At 41.5% G+C, this 15,519-nt stretch overlaps 1 protein-coding gene across 9 annotated transcripts in view; it reads right to left on the reverse strand.

Moving 5' to 3' along the window:
• The window catches only part of ARHGAP22 (Rho GTPase activating protein 22), a 151,633-nt gene that overhangs the window by 115,786 nt on the left and 20,328 nt on the right, over positions 1–15,519 (reverse strand). For all 9 annotated transcript variants that reach the window (XR_014695053.1, XM_084526119.1, XM_084526116.1 and 6 more), the window contains exon 3: positions 7,522–7,609. Coding sequence is in view for 8 of the 9 variants with exons in the window: in XM_084526119.1 (XP_084382245.1) it covers positions 7,522–7,609 (88 nt within the window). In the remaining variant the exon portion in view is untranslated. The remainder of the gene's footprint in view (positions 1–7,521; positions 7,610–15,519) is intronic.

Below are 15,519 nucleotides of genomic sequence, written 5' to 3' on the forward strand. Positions count from 1 at the left end.
CCACTAGCAGAAAAAGTTATTCATGAAACTCCTTAAGCCTCATTCTCCTTCCCCAGTAGGCCATATGCTCTTGCAATTGAAGTCGTAAAAAGCAGCATCCTTGCTGAAAGGCAGCACTTTCATTCAAGATAGCTAGATGCTACTGATCAGAGATCAGACACAGAGTTTTTCTCTGGAGATGCAGATTCCAGGACAGCTCAACACATACTGCCACAGCGTGTTTCCGGGACCACTTTCAACTGCCCAGGGTCCCAGAGCACTGATGGATATAGACAGTATAACAGAGTAGATTAAACACTTCTAAGCAAACAAAGGAAGAATCTTGTTTATTCCATAAAGCAGCGTCTTTGCTTGCCAAATGCAAACATAGGCCTTGGGCATTACATATGGTGCAGGAAAAAAAAAAAAAAAAAAAGCAAAAAAGCAATTTACAGGCTGCAGGTGCCTCCCAGTGCCCTTCAAGATGTTTTAAGTTGATAAAATAAGGTAGGTCAAAACATTTGTAACTATCAGAGAGCATCATAGCCCTGAGGTGGAACAGAAGCCTCATAACGACTCTGTACAAAAGTCTGGATGCAGTCTGAAGACCTTAACTAGCAATGAGTCATTGCCTTAAGTAGGCAACAGTGTATTGGTCTAGTTACACAGATACACCACTGGACTTAATACAACATTTCTGAAATCAATAAGGTTATATGAATTCAGAGGACAAAACTTCACTTTTTTCAGGCTCTTTTCAGAAATATGCATCAGTGACATAGTGAGTCAAGCTTTCAGGGAATGTATGGATCAGGCTATCAGTAAGAAGAGATGCATTGCCTGTAGAAGATTTGAGTTGCTAGTGTCTAATGCCTACTTGAGTGAAGCCAGGGTATCCATTAACTTTCCCAAATAATAGTTGCTGAACTCAAATCAATTTGTAAAGCAAACTTAAAAATACTGGCAGCCCCTTGGTGCTTCTATTGATGTTATATTGTCAGTGTCTGAACAGGTCATGATTTTTTTTTTTTTTTTTTCAGGCAGACAACAGAATTATAGTTGAATAGGAAAGAAGCTGCTCTGAAGAAGACAATAGTATCTTTCAGAAAAATCCCTTAGGTGCAATGCAGTGGGAGGTTTAATCAAACTCCTTCATGCCCACATTCAGGCCAAGGAGGCAAAATGCTGGTTCCTTAAAACTGTAAAAATCTGAAAGATATATATTTTGAAAAATATGTTTATCATGTCCAGAACGGTGGAGGGGAGGAAAATCCAAGAGAGATGCAACAAAATAACCAGTATGTCCCTGGTCAGGATGTTAACCTAATGGAGCCGAGGTTTAAGTGGCTTCCCCACGCAGCCATTCCTGTACAGAATGTGCTTTGCTCTTCTATATGCAGAAAATCAACCTAACATGCAACAGGCAAACAACATGAACTTGAGTATTTTCAAAGACTGTTGATTTTGGTGCCTGTGAGTGCACCTCTAAGCTTGCAGTGGTATCGTGTGGATCCAAGCAGAGTAAGTTGCTCATGGTGGGACAAATGTGCAGAAATGTATGTTGTTTTGTATTCTATCTACAGGGCACAGCATTAGCCTCACAGGTAATAGGATTGTTTGGGAACTCTTGCTTGTTGCTTTGCTTTTGAGGATACACCAAGGAACAATTAGGAGTGGCTGATTTCCTCTTAACAGGATGAACTCGAACGATTCAGGACAAAATGCCATAACCGTTTCCAACCACAAGGCAGAAAGTACCAGCACCATCTAGTGTTCAGGAGCAAAAGGAGCAAGCAGAACATATACCAAAGTATCAACAGTTTCTGCATTTTTTGTTAAGGAAGTACAGGTTGTACACTTCCAAGGAGACTCAGACTACACTCATCTGACATGTAAAAAGAGTCCCTGCAGCAAGTAAAAGCCAAGCAGATGCATCTGTCCTTATCTTAGTGCTCAGGCTATCATGAAGGACTTCACGCCTAGCTACAAGGAAAGTAGTAAAAAACAGTTTCCAGATTGTACAACAGGAAAAAAAAAAAAAAAAAAAAAAAAAAGACATGCAGTTTTATTGTGCTATGCATGCCTTTATAAAGACAGTTCAGAGAAGACATCTTAGGTTTCTCCCTCCTTAATAAAGTCAAACAGTGGCAATGGCAGCTCCCCTGCAAAACCAACACCAATCAACCTTCTTCTACAGGTCAATACAGTGCCACAGATGCACCCTGATGTCTGTAAACTCTCATTTGCTAAGTGTTTCCACAGTGCTCCATTGAAATAATAGTCTTCTTCTCTTCAGTAGGTCCCAGAACTACTTTCTTTGCCATTTCCCTAATCAATATTCTGAGTGCTGAAGCCTAAATAAAACCCTTTAATATCAACGTCACATATCCAGGTACGCTGTCAGTTGTCAGCCGTAGGCTTCAGTAGAAAAAAATAATTACCAGCAGCAAACTCAGTTTCCTGCTGTTAGTTAGAACTGCAGTTTGCACTGAATAATAGAGAATATAGAATGATCTTTAATGTCTGAATTTCTAATTACCCCTCCAGGTATTTTCATTGCACACCATGCCAATGGGAACTGAGATAAAAAGGCCACAAACAAACTTAATTGGTGTTGATCACCTGGGACACAGAAGTGTACTGCAGAGCAGAGTGCTTTGTAAGCACCGTTCACCCTACTGGAAAAAGACAAAGAAGGTGCCACTCCAACTGCTTGGTAAGATGCTACCAACAACCCTGGTGGACTCCCTGCACAACATGGAGGCAACGATAACTATCCCTGTAAGATTCCCATCTTCCAACTCTGCCTTTATTGAGCTCAGTCTTTAAAATTAATTGAAAATCATGCCACAACTCCGATTTCTAAAGCTTTGAAAATAACCTTCTAAATGTTAATCAAACATAGGCAGTCTTCTTTGCTCTCGGTAAATTCCGTAACGTGCCTGAGACAACAGGTCTGAAAACTGAATTGCCTCATCAATGAGAGGGCTGGCAGCATTACTCAAAGGGAGCACAAAAAGCAACCCCAAAGTGTATTTTTCATCAAGCTTGGATTGATTGACCAGAAGTCTGATTGGTCTGAGAACTGTTTTTTCAGTCATAACAGCTGAAGTGCGGGATGTGGTAGGATATGGAGAAGACAAGAGGAAAGGGGAAAAGCAAGATCTAGCCCTTGAGCAGTGGTTTCCAGTGAAATCAAATTACACTTACCACAACACTGCACAATACTCATTGTGCTCATTTTTACATACAGACCTAGCTAAGAGCTGTCACTATTAACCTCAGCAGACAGCACTGTGGCAAGAAACACAAGTAGCTGCTGTCAGGGACCAGGAGACACGGCGATGTGCACCATGATTTTTGGTCATGAATTTTTCAGCAAGATTGCTTTCAATCACAACATACCAGTTTGGAAAAAAAAAAAAACAAACAAACAAACAAACAAACAAACAAACATAAAAGGACACATTTTCTTCATCAGGAGGAAGGACTGAAGGGCCCTAGAAGGATTTCAGAGACAAAAATGAAGCAAAACTACCCCTCCCATACAGACCAGTAATGAGGAAGAATACTTGTAGGTGACAGGTCCAGGCTTCTGGTTTAAATCTAGAGGAACAGAAACTTGGGTCTCCTACACTGCAAGAAAGACTGGTAGTCACAGAGGTAGCAGCTCATCCCTGGTAAGTTTCTTGTTCATGTTTCTATCTTTCCTTTCCCATTCTTCATGAAAAGATCGACTGAACCCATTTCTAGAACAAAATAGTAGTATCTTCTTAGGTCATCAAGTTTTCTATAAAGAAAAGCTATTCTCCATTCAGTTGGTAATAACCCCTGCCCTATCTATTGGAAAACAGCACTTTTCACCTCCTATATTCTGAACCTTTTTTTTTTTTTTTTTTTTTTTTTAAACCACTCCCTTGACTCTGAAAACGTTATTTATATCAGAAAATACCTTATTCTGCAGAGGAACTAGAGCATCTCCTCTCATAATGCTGCAGAGATCAGAGAATTAAAACTAGGCAGACTATTTGACACAGAACATTAAAAGCATCAACTTCCTAGAAGATAAGACATTCGGAGCATTTAAGCCACCAGTACTTCCCTAAGACATTCTCAAAAATCAATCCCCGTGTGTTTTACACACCACATTTCATCACTCTGATTACTATGGGCTACAAAGCAACCATTAATTCACCTGGGGTTACTGTGCATTTCAGAGTCAGCTGCTGTTTCTGTTACCAGATCTGGACTCCTCACCCAGGCAACATACAATGGTTATTTTCTTCCTGAAATATCAGCTGCTATATGTGATGATCACCCCCAATTGATTTAAACTTTGCACCTCACCTCAGACCACCCCGATAATTTTATAGAAACATCCCACCCCCAACCTGAAAATGTGCCCTGGAACATGTAGGCAAACAGTGAAGTGTTCACAGTTTACCCTACCATTCTACTATGAATTCTACAAGTTGTGACGGAAAAAAGTATGAACAGCTTTAAAAGGATCTCAAAATGCACAGTTTCTCAAGAAAAGACAACGGAAAACATCTCTGCCAAAGGAGGTATTTCAGGAAGTCCTGCCACCAGATATAACACTGGTTTGACTGTAGAAATGTTTTGCAGTCTCTCGTGTCCCCACTTAACCCTTCTCCCAGCTGCACTATACAGCTTAGAAATGAACTCAATGAAACATGAATAATACACAATGCCCGTCATTAGTTCTTGTTACTCAGCAGAAAATCAATACAGGCTCTCTTACAGTGCAGGACATGCTGTTAATCTAGTCCCTGCACTCTGAGGAAGCAATTCCAATGGCAGCCTTTACACAACCTGCAGCAGAGAAAAGGCGGTAAGATCCAAGCAACAGTTCTGGCAATAAATATGCTGAAAGCCGTAGCTATCAAACACTAAACAGGTTTTGGAGATAATTGGTACTATAGGTCAAAGCTTGGGACGCTTCCTTGCCAGGAGATACGAGACAGATCTCAGTCTCACCTTGCCAGCTAAGTTGATAACAGGACACTACGGAAACATTGTCAGGCACACAGCACTGTTCTGAATTTTGTTAAAGCTCAGCAGCTCACAAGAAGAGTAAAGTCTCATACTTGTATTTACAGCTCTGGAATGTGCTTGCATTCAGAAGTTTCACAACTTAGTTTAAAAAGACTAAAAGATCCTGTCATCCTTACAGAAACTACACAGTCCTAGTTTACACTGGGAGAACTGAGGCACAGTTAGGCAGCAATATGGTCATGGCTATACATACAACACAAGGGAAGATGGGAACTGATGGAAAATGTTACTGGTCCCACAAGATCATTTGTGCTCCCCTTCCTATCTGGCAATCAACCATGAGCTGTGCACTATGTGGGTGTTCTGCAGTCTGGCAACCACACAGAGCACAGTCATTTCAGAAGATGTGCAAAAAGGAAAAGGCATTTATGCCAAAACCAACCCAGAATAAATGTACTGTGAAGAGAATAGGAAACTCTTCAGGCCACATTCTCCAGTGACGTCTGTGCCGAGTCACATTGAGTATTGACTGGTTATTTATAGCATTTTTCAATACTTCCTATCCTTGTAGCAAATAAGCTCCCTACAGACATGAATAGATTTAGCTCCACAAGGTAGGGAAAACATTTGAATTTTGCAGGCAGGACAGTGGTTCACCAAGAGCAAGTAGTTTTTCTTAGGAACACAGAGAAAGGGCAATATCAAAAAGGCAAGCTGAACACAGATGTCCTGGGACTCACAACCATGCTGTGAAGCATTGCTTTTTTCCACCCCTTTGGATACCCTCTTTCAAGTAGCCACATGGCATTGTTTTTATCAGCTCCACTGAAGCAACAGCCACTTGTGGTTCAGGACAATTCTTTTGTAGTCTACAGAAACAAAACTTGATGGGCTGGGCAAGAAGTGAAGAATGCCAATTTATCTAACTAAAACCAAAGGGCAAAATGCAAGTCTGCAGGAAACTCAACTGAGACAGCCAGTGAGTCAGTTAACCATTTCTCTTTAGTGCCAGAACACATGGGATCATTCACAACCACAAAAATCCAAGTGCTTTCACAGCCCAGGTCCACAGTACTGCTACAATAGTATACTGCACAATATTTGTGAAATGGTGCATAAGATCTGTCACTTTCAAGCAGTGAATGCTTGTCTAAGAGCCTTGTCTAATGCTTGTCTAAGAGCCCTTCCACATAATCAACACTGAGCCCAATGCCCACCGTTTGCGCAGCCCAGGCTATGAAGGCATGGAACAGTATACGAAAAAGGGAGCATTAACAGATAACGTTCAGCAAGAAGAAAGAGAGAAAAAAAAAATCTTCTCCCCAAGCAGCTTCTTGTGTGTCAAACAGAATGCTCTGACCGTTATTGCAAAACCCTGCCTGCTGGTGTAATTCAAAGCCTTTCAGTACCATCCATTCCATTGACTAATATTGTGTTAAAAAGAGTGTTTAACATGGGCATTTTAAGTCCAGCCTGATTAGGTGACAAGAAGAGAGACCCTAATGTGCAAGTAAATGTACACCTGCCTCCTCAACAGCAGCACTGAAATAAGGGGACAAGAGTCCCTACACTGCTTATTCTGTTTGAAAGTAATTACATTAAACTGCCTTTTTTAATAAAAACAAAAATAAAAATCTGCTCCATCAACAGCATTCCAAGGGGAAACAGACAACATTAAGAAGCATGGAAGCTAGTCCATGCAAGAGAAAATGGCCATGAAGTGAAAGCATGACTGAATCAGTGCACTCAATTTTTAGCCTAGTCAACTCCATCTCCCATCTTGCTTTCAGCAACTCAGTCTTCAGATATTGGTAGACAGCTGTGGAGAGACTCGCCTGGCTTGTCTTTGCCACTCCTCTTGTCTAACACTGCTAGCAGTGCAGCAGCTTTCTTCTCTGCAGATCTTACCACCTGAAGCTACCCCCCAAAATTTGTTGCCTTCAAGTCTATGTACAGGAACAATCCTCACCCAGACACAATTGGACCTGAATAAAGTGAGTACAATTGCTCCTAGGCTGCAACAAAGAACTCAGAATATACCCCAGAGCTAGGAAACATTTACACAGGAGACAAAATGATTTGAAAAGCTCTGTATACATTTTGTCCAAAAAAATGGTCTCTCTCAACACTCCTATTACCAATTTGAGAAAGAGCAGTAGAATACATAAAAAAGCAATTACATCTAAATACTGCATACCTCTTTTCCACAAGTTCTGTGCTGTGCATTAGCTCCTGCCACAAAATATAACAAGCAGAAAAACACAAAAAATTGAGAGCACACAACACTCCAGGCGAGGTGTGCCCCTGAAAAATCAAGGGCCACAATGCATCTCAGCTCCTGCTTTCATGAGGTATCACATCAGCAGTTGCACCCAAAACAAAGATTACCACAGTGAAGAAGTCTGTCAAGTCCTATTTCACAAATTGGTCTAGACAATTTCACTAGTGTGTCAGAATGCTTAGAATTCAAGTGAGCCACACAGCTCATTAATGTTACGTACGAAATAGAAAGAAATACTGGCCTACCTGGGGCAATTTCAAAAAGATGCTTTCCTGGTTCATCAGGATTAGGTGGCAGCTCGTTCACGTGACTGCCTTGCAGTAGAATGAGACCCTGTAAGGGACACAAACACCAGTGAAATGGGAAGATGCATGAAGAGGGTAAAGAAAAAATAAACATAATATTGCAAATTTAAGCCCCCCCCCTCTTTCACTAAGTCCTTCATTTTTCCAACCCCATCTCTTCCGAGCAAGAAAAATACTTGAGCTGGTCACGCACTTGCCTCACACTGGATACTTGTGGTCAAACGATCTTTCCTCTGTAGTAGCACTACTCTGAGCTTGCACAGGTGAATTCTACTTGATTTCCTTGATTAATTATCCCTTATGAAAATTTTCTCATATTACATCTATTCTTCCTTCACCTTTTAATTTCTCACTTAACTAAGTTTCAAAACTGAGTTTTAATTAACTCAGAGTGCAGCCTGCAAGCTATATTATCAGGCTGCATATATCATATCACCTTGCATAACAGCATGCTCGCTAAACTTTGACTTTCATCTCAGCTTCCATGAGCTAGCTAAACAAAAGCCATAAACTGAGGTAAATTTCAGTCTAGTTTGTACCTCTGCCTCTCGCATACAAGAAACTCATTTGACTAGCTGGAATTTTTCTAAACCTTGAAGAGTTGGAATGTGAGCAAAACCTGCGCTCTAGCCCCATCTCTGGAAAGTACTTCCAGTTCATAAGTATATAACATACCAATGATCTTCAGATCAGCTTCACATTTCAGTGAATTATCGCTTACACTGTAACCATTTTTTAGGGGACAAGTTTCTCTAAAGGGTAACAGAGAACCGGCTTACAGTTGTCCAATGTCTGGCAATATAAGCACTCTCAATAACCAGGATGTAGAAGACAAAAAACAATTCATAGTTGCAGGAAGGGTGTATCAGTTCTTACAGCTGCTGTCACTGGTAGAAAGACATTACTAAATTTAAACACATAGATGTGTCATGTGTCCTTGCCCAGCAGTCCTCAGACAGCATTAATTTACTTCCCAAGCAAGATTGCTAATGGTGGATTAAATCAGTTTAATTCCCCAAAGTTTAATACCCCAAGGTATCCCTAACTTGATATATGCCAAAGCATGCCCCAGAAATAAACCTCAGTCATGACTAAGTTATTCCTCCCTCCCTGAGGCTTTGGTAGCCATCCCTGAGATGACTGGACAGCTCCAGGGATGGGCAAAAGGTTACATTGCTCCCAGTAAGCTGGAAGTTCAGATCCAGTTTTTGATAATAGCATTACCTTATACTCTTTTCTATAGGAAAAAAGTTTAAGGAGCTGGCATGCTTGAACTTCATCAAGCATGGGTCTAGGGTCCAGAGAGAAAACGTATGAGGAGCAGCTGAGGGCCCTTGGTTTGTTCAGCCCCAAGCAGAGCAGGCTGAGGGGAGGCCTCATGGCGGCCTGCAGCTTCCTCACAAGGGGAGCGGAGGGGCAGGCGCTGAGCTCTGCTCTCTGAGGACAGCGACGGGACCTGAGGGAACGGCATGGAGCTGGGACAGGGGAGGGTCAGGCGGGTGGTTAGGGAAAGGTTCTGCACCCAGAGGGTGGTCGGGCACCGGGTCAGGCTCCCCAGGGCAGCAGTCACAGCATCAAAGCTGCTGGAGCTCAAGAAGCACTCGGACAATGCTTTCAGACACGTGGTCTGAGTTTCGGGCGTTCCTGTGTGTCCTGGTTTCAGTTAGAACAGAATTAATTTTCTTCCTAGTAGCTGGTGGAATGCTGTGTTTTGGCTTAGGATGAGAAGAGTGCTGATAACACCCCGATGTTTTAATTGTTGCAGAGCAGTGCTTATACCAAGCCAAGGACATCTCAGCCTTTTGCTCTGTCCTGCCAACAGGCAGGCTGGGGGTGCAGTAAGAACTGGGAGGGGACAGACCCAGGACAGGTGACCCAAACTAGCCAAAGGGGTATTCCATACCATCTGACGTCATGCTAAACAATATATAGGGGTGGCTAGCCGGGGGGAGGGGGCCGGACTGCTCGGTTAGGCTGGGCATCGGTCAGCAGGTGGTGAGCAATTGCATTGTGCATCACTTGTTTGTATATATTATTATTTTCCTATTATCACCATTGTATTATTATTATTATTGTTGTTATTATTACTTTTGTTATTATTATTTTCCTGTCTTATTAAACTGTCTTTATCTCAACTCACGGGCTTCACTTTCCATTTCTCTCCCCCGTCCCAGAGAGGGAGGGGGAGGGTGAGCGAACGGCTGCGTGGTGTTTAGCTGCCGGCCGGGTTAAACCACGACACTGTGTGGAGCCAGGAGCTGGACTCCATGATCCTTATGGGTCCCTTCCAACTTGGGATATTCTATGATTCTAATTTCTTACGATTTAGGTTGTTTTTACTGAAGTTGTATGTGCATATCTGGTTTTAATAGCTCCTGTGGAAAGGGGAAGAAATGGGAGTACTGTCTGTTCTTTCTTTACATAGCTTCGCAGGCTGAAAGTGTTTCGAGTGACCAGCCCTTCTTGTCTTTGCTGTGCAATCAGCAAGAAAGGGCTGAAAAGTAAATTATGAATAGAAAGAGAAAATTAGTAACTACATTTCGCCTCTGTTCAAGCAGTGCCACTGATTGCTCAGTTGCTGGCCTTCTGAGGTAATTGTAAGCACTGCCTTTCATGAATATCCAAGAACACTATAAATAAAAGAGCAGTTTTCTGGAGCTGTGTAAGGTTCATACTGTTTCACAGACTTCAAGGGCAGAAGAGAGTAGTAGGGTGTCTAGCCTCAGCTATACCATTACACATACAAGTACAGCTTTGTTCCTTTGTCTTGCAAAATTCACCCTGGATTGGAAAGAGGAAACAGGCAGCAAGTAGGTGGCTTTTATTGACAAGAAGTGCTCAGAAGACTTGTGGATAATCTTAGAGGACAGATGTGCAAGAACATGCAGACACCTTGATGATAAGGAAGCATCAAAATACCCAGCTGCCAGGAGATGTTGGTGTTACTTAACAGCTAGTTAGTTCCCGTTACCAACCGCAGTAGCATTCCCCATTTTTTCAGTGAAATTAATAAAAATATTCACCAAGTTTGTTATAACCTCCCCATGTATTAAACATGCAGCTGCCCTGCTATTCTCACATCCCCTTTTGGGTGTCCCATTATCAGATCTTTTACAGGCAGATCACATGGTTATTATCTCTGTTCAGTGACTATGTGTGGCTCTAATGTTCTAGCAGAGCCTGCAAATACTGCTGCAGAATGGAGTGTCAGGGCTCAGTTCCTGCCCCCTACATTGCGTAAAGGTTAGACTGGAGAAGGGCACAGTGTTGGAAGGTACCCAAGTTCATACTGAGTAGTTTATTTAGAATAGCTGTTAGATGAAACAAAGAGAAAGCAACAAGTCAACAGAACAATATTTCAGCAACTTCCTACCCAATCCTGTTGTCCTACATTTTTATTTTGAGGTTCACTCTAATTAGAAGATAGGATGAAGACTCTCCAAAAAGAACATGAAAACACTGAAAAGGCAACATGAGTAGAATGGTGGTGCATCACAAATTATTCCAAACTGGGGAAGGAAATGATCTTCAGCTTTGTAGCCCAGCAGCCAGAACATGCTGTAGAAAATTCAGCTGCTTTCTGGCATGCACAGTTCAGTCCCACTGCAGATATACTGAAGCTTTTTATCATACCAAATCAATTGTGGAAAAAGATAATTAATGCAAAGTAGCTTCCCCCCTCCCCAGGAAACTGGGGATGGGCACATGCCACCTCCTGCCCTTCAAGCAGAAGCAAACCTAGGGCTATTTTACACACCACACACTTTAGCAGAGTTATTAGGAACATCAGAAGCTCTTTGCAGGTCAGTCCTTCCTTCCCCCTTTACTGGGAGCACTTGAGAAAATATTCTAGAGTAGCAATAGCTGCAAGTTCACACTAGCTTTCAGCACAGAAGTCAGTCTGATGGAGTGGACTGTGCAGCTGCAACTATGTTTTACAGCACACAAGTGCACATAGTTTCAACAGTATGTGATGCACTAAAATTGCTAAATAATTCCTCTTCACATCAGGAAGTCCATAGCATTCTCCTGACATCAAATCACAGCTCCATCTTTTTAGCATTGTTTTCAAGAGAAGTGTCTATAATTCCCCCTAAGGACCTGGAGGGGCATGTTTTCATAAAAATAGGCAATACTACATCTGTAAACAAGATGACGTTGTTTAAGGTTTCTATCTTGAAGTGTTATAGCATAAATCTCATTTCACCTTGTCAGATAAGCAATAAGAATGTGACCTGCTTCCAGAGCGCATATAAATAATCAAGCAGGCAGAAGATCAATGGGAATTTCAGTTAAGATAGTTTTAGCTTTTGCACACAAGCTCAAAGGCCTGATTAATATTGATCAATTAAAACCTCCACATGGTCTGTAACGAAGTTTTCTCGGGGACACAATGTCTTCCTGAGTCATGTGGACATGCCTGCATCATTGTCCTTTCATTCCCCAGAAGCAGGTCAGATGCAAATCCTAATTTTACAACTGTTAAAGAGTTGTAAGGATATAGTCCAGTAGCATGCTATTCAAAATTGAATTCCAATAATAAGTGTGTGGTAACATTTACACTGGACAAAGAAGTCCTTATCACTAATAGTTTTCTCCCATATACATGGAGTTCACATCCGTGCAACCACTGATATGAACAGTTTGGTGCACTACAGCTAACAGATACCCAAAGCACTGTTTCTGCAGAACTTTCAGAGGATTAAAAAAGCTAACGATACCGTATCTATTAAATAATAAAATGTGTTTTAGTAGCCACAACTTGCTCAATGTTACATAGAAACAGAACAGATTCTCCAGGACAGAGCTTAACTAGCAAACTACTACAAGTAGCAGCACAGCAATATCATGTTCTGCTAGTAGCCTATTAAAAAGGAAACTGAGAAGGTGGTCTGCCACTCAATAACAAGTAAAAGCCTGGAGCAGGGAACTTAAGGCTTCTATAGGATATTTCAGAGACACAATAAGTTCTTGGGCTTCAGCAAAGAGTTTAGCATCACATTCTCAAAAATAGCAGATGGGAATTCAGCTTTACATTCCCCCAAGCTTCTCCTTTCAAAGGGTTACTCCTCAAGGGAACCTTACAGAAGTTCCTGTCACCCAGGGTTAATGGCTTTTTAGCACCCTTGTTGACTGCAGGTAGCTCTATTCCCTCCTTCTAAAGCATCATAATATTGACACAATTTCTACTCCTGGGACAATGACAGTAACAAATTAAGGTTTCAGTGAGTCACAGGTTCTTCAGTTTTGTCCCCTCAAGAAATTCTAGTTCTGTCATCCAGGCAGGATTTACTTTAGCAGGAGAATCAGGCACCTGCTTCTTCTCAGTACCAGCACCGCAAAACCTACTCTGACAAGTCAGGGCAGCGCTGTCTTTTTCTGTCCGCAACATACCCGGTTCTGGTTCCCAAATCCCATCTGTTATCCATACAAACTCCAAGGACCACAGGGAAAAGTGGCAGATGCCAGATTCTATTATGAGGGCATTGGCTGCCTGTAAAACCCTGAAGTTTACAGTCTTGAGCAGTAGAACAAAGCAGAAACTGGTCTGCTGCAATAGCCCCGTGAAGAGCTGCAGATAATTTTCACATCTAAGTAAGTGAGGGACGGTGTGACGAGGCCAGAAGGCGTGGGGGGGGGGTGGAGCAACCCTTAAGCAGACTAAGGGTCACAGTTTTACCAGGGGTGTTGAACTTTGGTCATCAAAATCAAATTACCTTGAAGGCAAGAAGTGAGGAATGCAGAAGCCTCCATTGCAGGTAAGTACCCAACTTGCAGTGTAGGAAGACTGCCAGTACTTACAGGGTCCTGAGCAACAGATTACATTAAGTTCAAGTCTCTCTAGCCTTTACATACAAGTCTATCCATAATGATGGATAGAATTACTGAGCAGGTAGATGCAAAAATGCAAGATGCTGCCAACATCCTCATCCATCTGCCATGGATGTTTCAGGCTCACAGGGGAAAAAAAAACATTTCTGTGCTCAGTAACAATGAAATTTATGCGTAACAGTTTAGCATGCAGCTGTAGCAAGTGGTTTAATAATAGGCTATAATGAGTGTGTGGATGGCAATGGTACTACACAGGCAGTCTGTCACTCTATAATGCCTGTACTGACTCATCAGGAGGCAGCAGTACAGGGACATTGTCTGGCTTATTCAATTACATTCCCTCTGTTCAATGACTCTGGTTAGAGGCCTGGCAGTCAAAACAATGACTACATGAAATATACTGCCTAATATACCACTTCAACTAGGAAAGCACTTCGCTCAAATGCTGCAAGGATCTTTTACAGACATACTGAAGAACTTGAATAAGAAGAAATTTATTTCAGTTGGAAGCTTTATCCATGCCTGTAGTGCAAAGTATGTACCCACTAGCTCTGTGGATATAGATAGGTAAGAAGCTGAAAATCATCCTGAGTAGTGCTTCCAGATTGACAACTAATCATCTTTAGCACTATGTTTAACCTAGGAGCATTCCCTCACTATTAAAATTAAACGTGGTTCTCTAAAACAGAAAAAACTGGATGCTAGAGCAGCAACACAAAAAAAAAAAAGGCATATGAAGCAGCAAGGAGTTAGAGAAGTATTAACTAAAGGAATTCTTGAAGATAAACGCGCTCGGGCAATGCTCAGTGCATGGTAAGAGTATTCCCAATCAGTAAGTTGCAAGCTAAACACGCTGTGTACACATGCAAATATTGCATGGTGACTACTACTCTATCGTCAAGTTACCCTACTGCTACTCAGCACAGAGTTAATTACAATTTAAATCTTATTTTGCAAGAATAAACACATTTTATTGCACATATCTGCTGTCCTATGGGCAAACTGATACAGCTGACCTAAACATTTTAAGTAGCCCTGCTATGGTTTGATTTATTCAATTATCATTTAATTGTTGTTATTAATTCTCTTAACAGCTAGGTGATCTCTTCTCTTTGAAAGCTCTTCAACATCATACTCCCTTCCTCTAGCTATCCTACTGCTTTCTTTTTTCTTTTGAAAGGACACTCATTTTTAGTTTGTAGTATACCTCTACTCGTACCATCCAACTTAATACTGTAAAAGCAACCATTTTAAATGCATAATTAAGAACTTCTTTTATACTCTTACACTAATATTTATTAGTCTTATACCCACTGTATACCATCTTACACTACGTAACATCAAGAAGTTTAGTCTCCAGCGATGATACAGTGAGGTCCTGAAAGCTTTTCTTATTCCACGGTCAAAGGAGGCTTTCTTTCTTGCCTGAGATCATTTCTTTCTTTGAGCTCTGAGCCAGTAACTTAGCCACAGATGGGAAATCCCTGGGACAACTAAAAAAATCATTCTGAAAAGCACAATATTCATTCAGGAAAACGAAACCGGTTGCACCAGCCAACACTTCAAATCAAGGCACCCTGAGCAGAGACCAGCAAGGCTTTTACATTGGTGCAGCGGCTGAAAGCCTCAGCCATAGTTCCTGTGTAATAGATACTGCACAAGCAACCAAAAAACAAAGCAGGATTTAGACCAAGACCAGCAAAGAAACCATACCCTCCCCTTCATATCAGCTCACGAAAGAGAAATTTAAGCATGCAGCCACTCTAATGTCTGCTTTATAAGAAGAAAAAAAAACAGTGATTTCAGCAAATAGTATCTCAACATGTTAGAGAAGTCCTTTCCCCTGCACTTAATGGGAGTACTGAGCACAAATATTTCTTGTGGAGATCTTTATAGCAGCTTCAAGTGTTAAATTCTGTAGCAATCTTCAACAACATTCACTGAAGTCTATGCAAATCTTACTGTAGATCAACAAAAGTAATACACTACCTCTGCTGCTATATCCTGGGCATCCTTACCCAACAAAATTCTTCACAGGGGCAACACATCTGTTCTATGTGATTTTTTTTTTTTTGTCAGTTTCTTCTAATTCTCTGAGCTCCAGAT

Source organism: Aythya ferina, assembly GCF_964211825.1.
Source record: "Aythya ferina genome assembly, chromosome: 7".
NCBI lineage: Eukaryota > Metazoa > Chordata > Aves > Anseriformes > Anatidae > Aythya > Aythya ferina.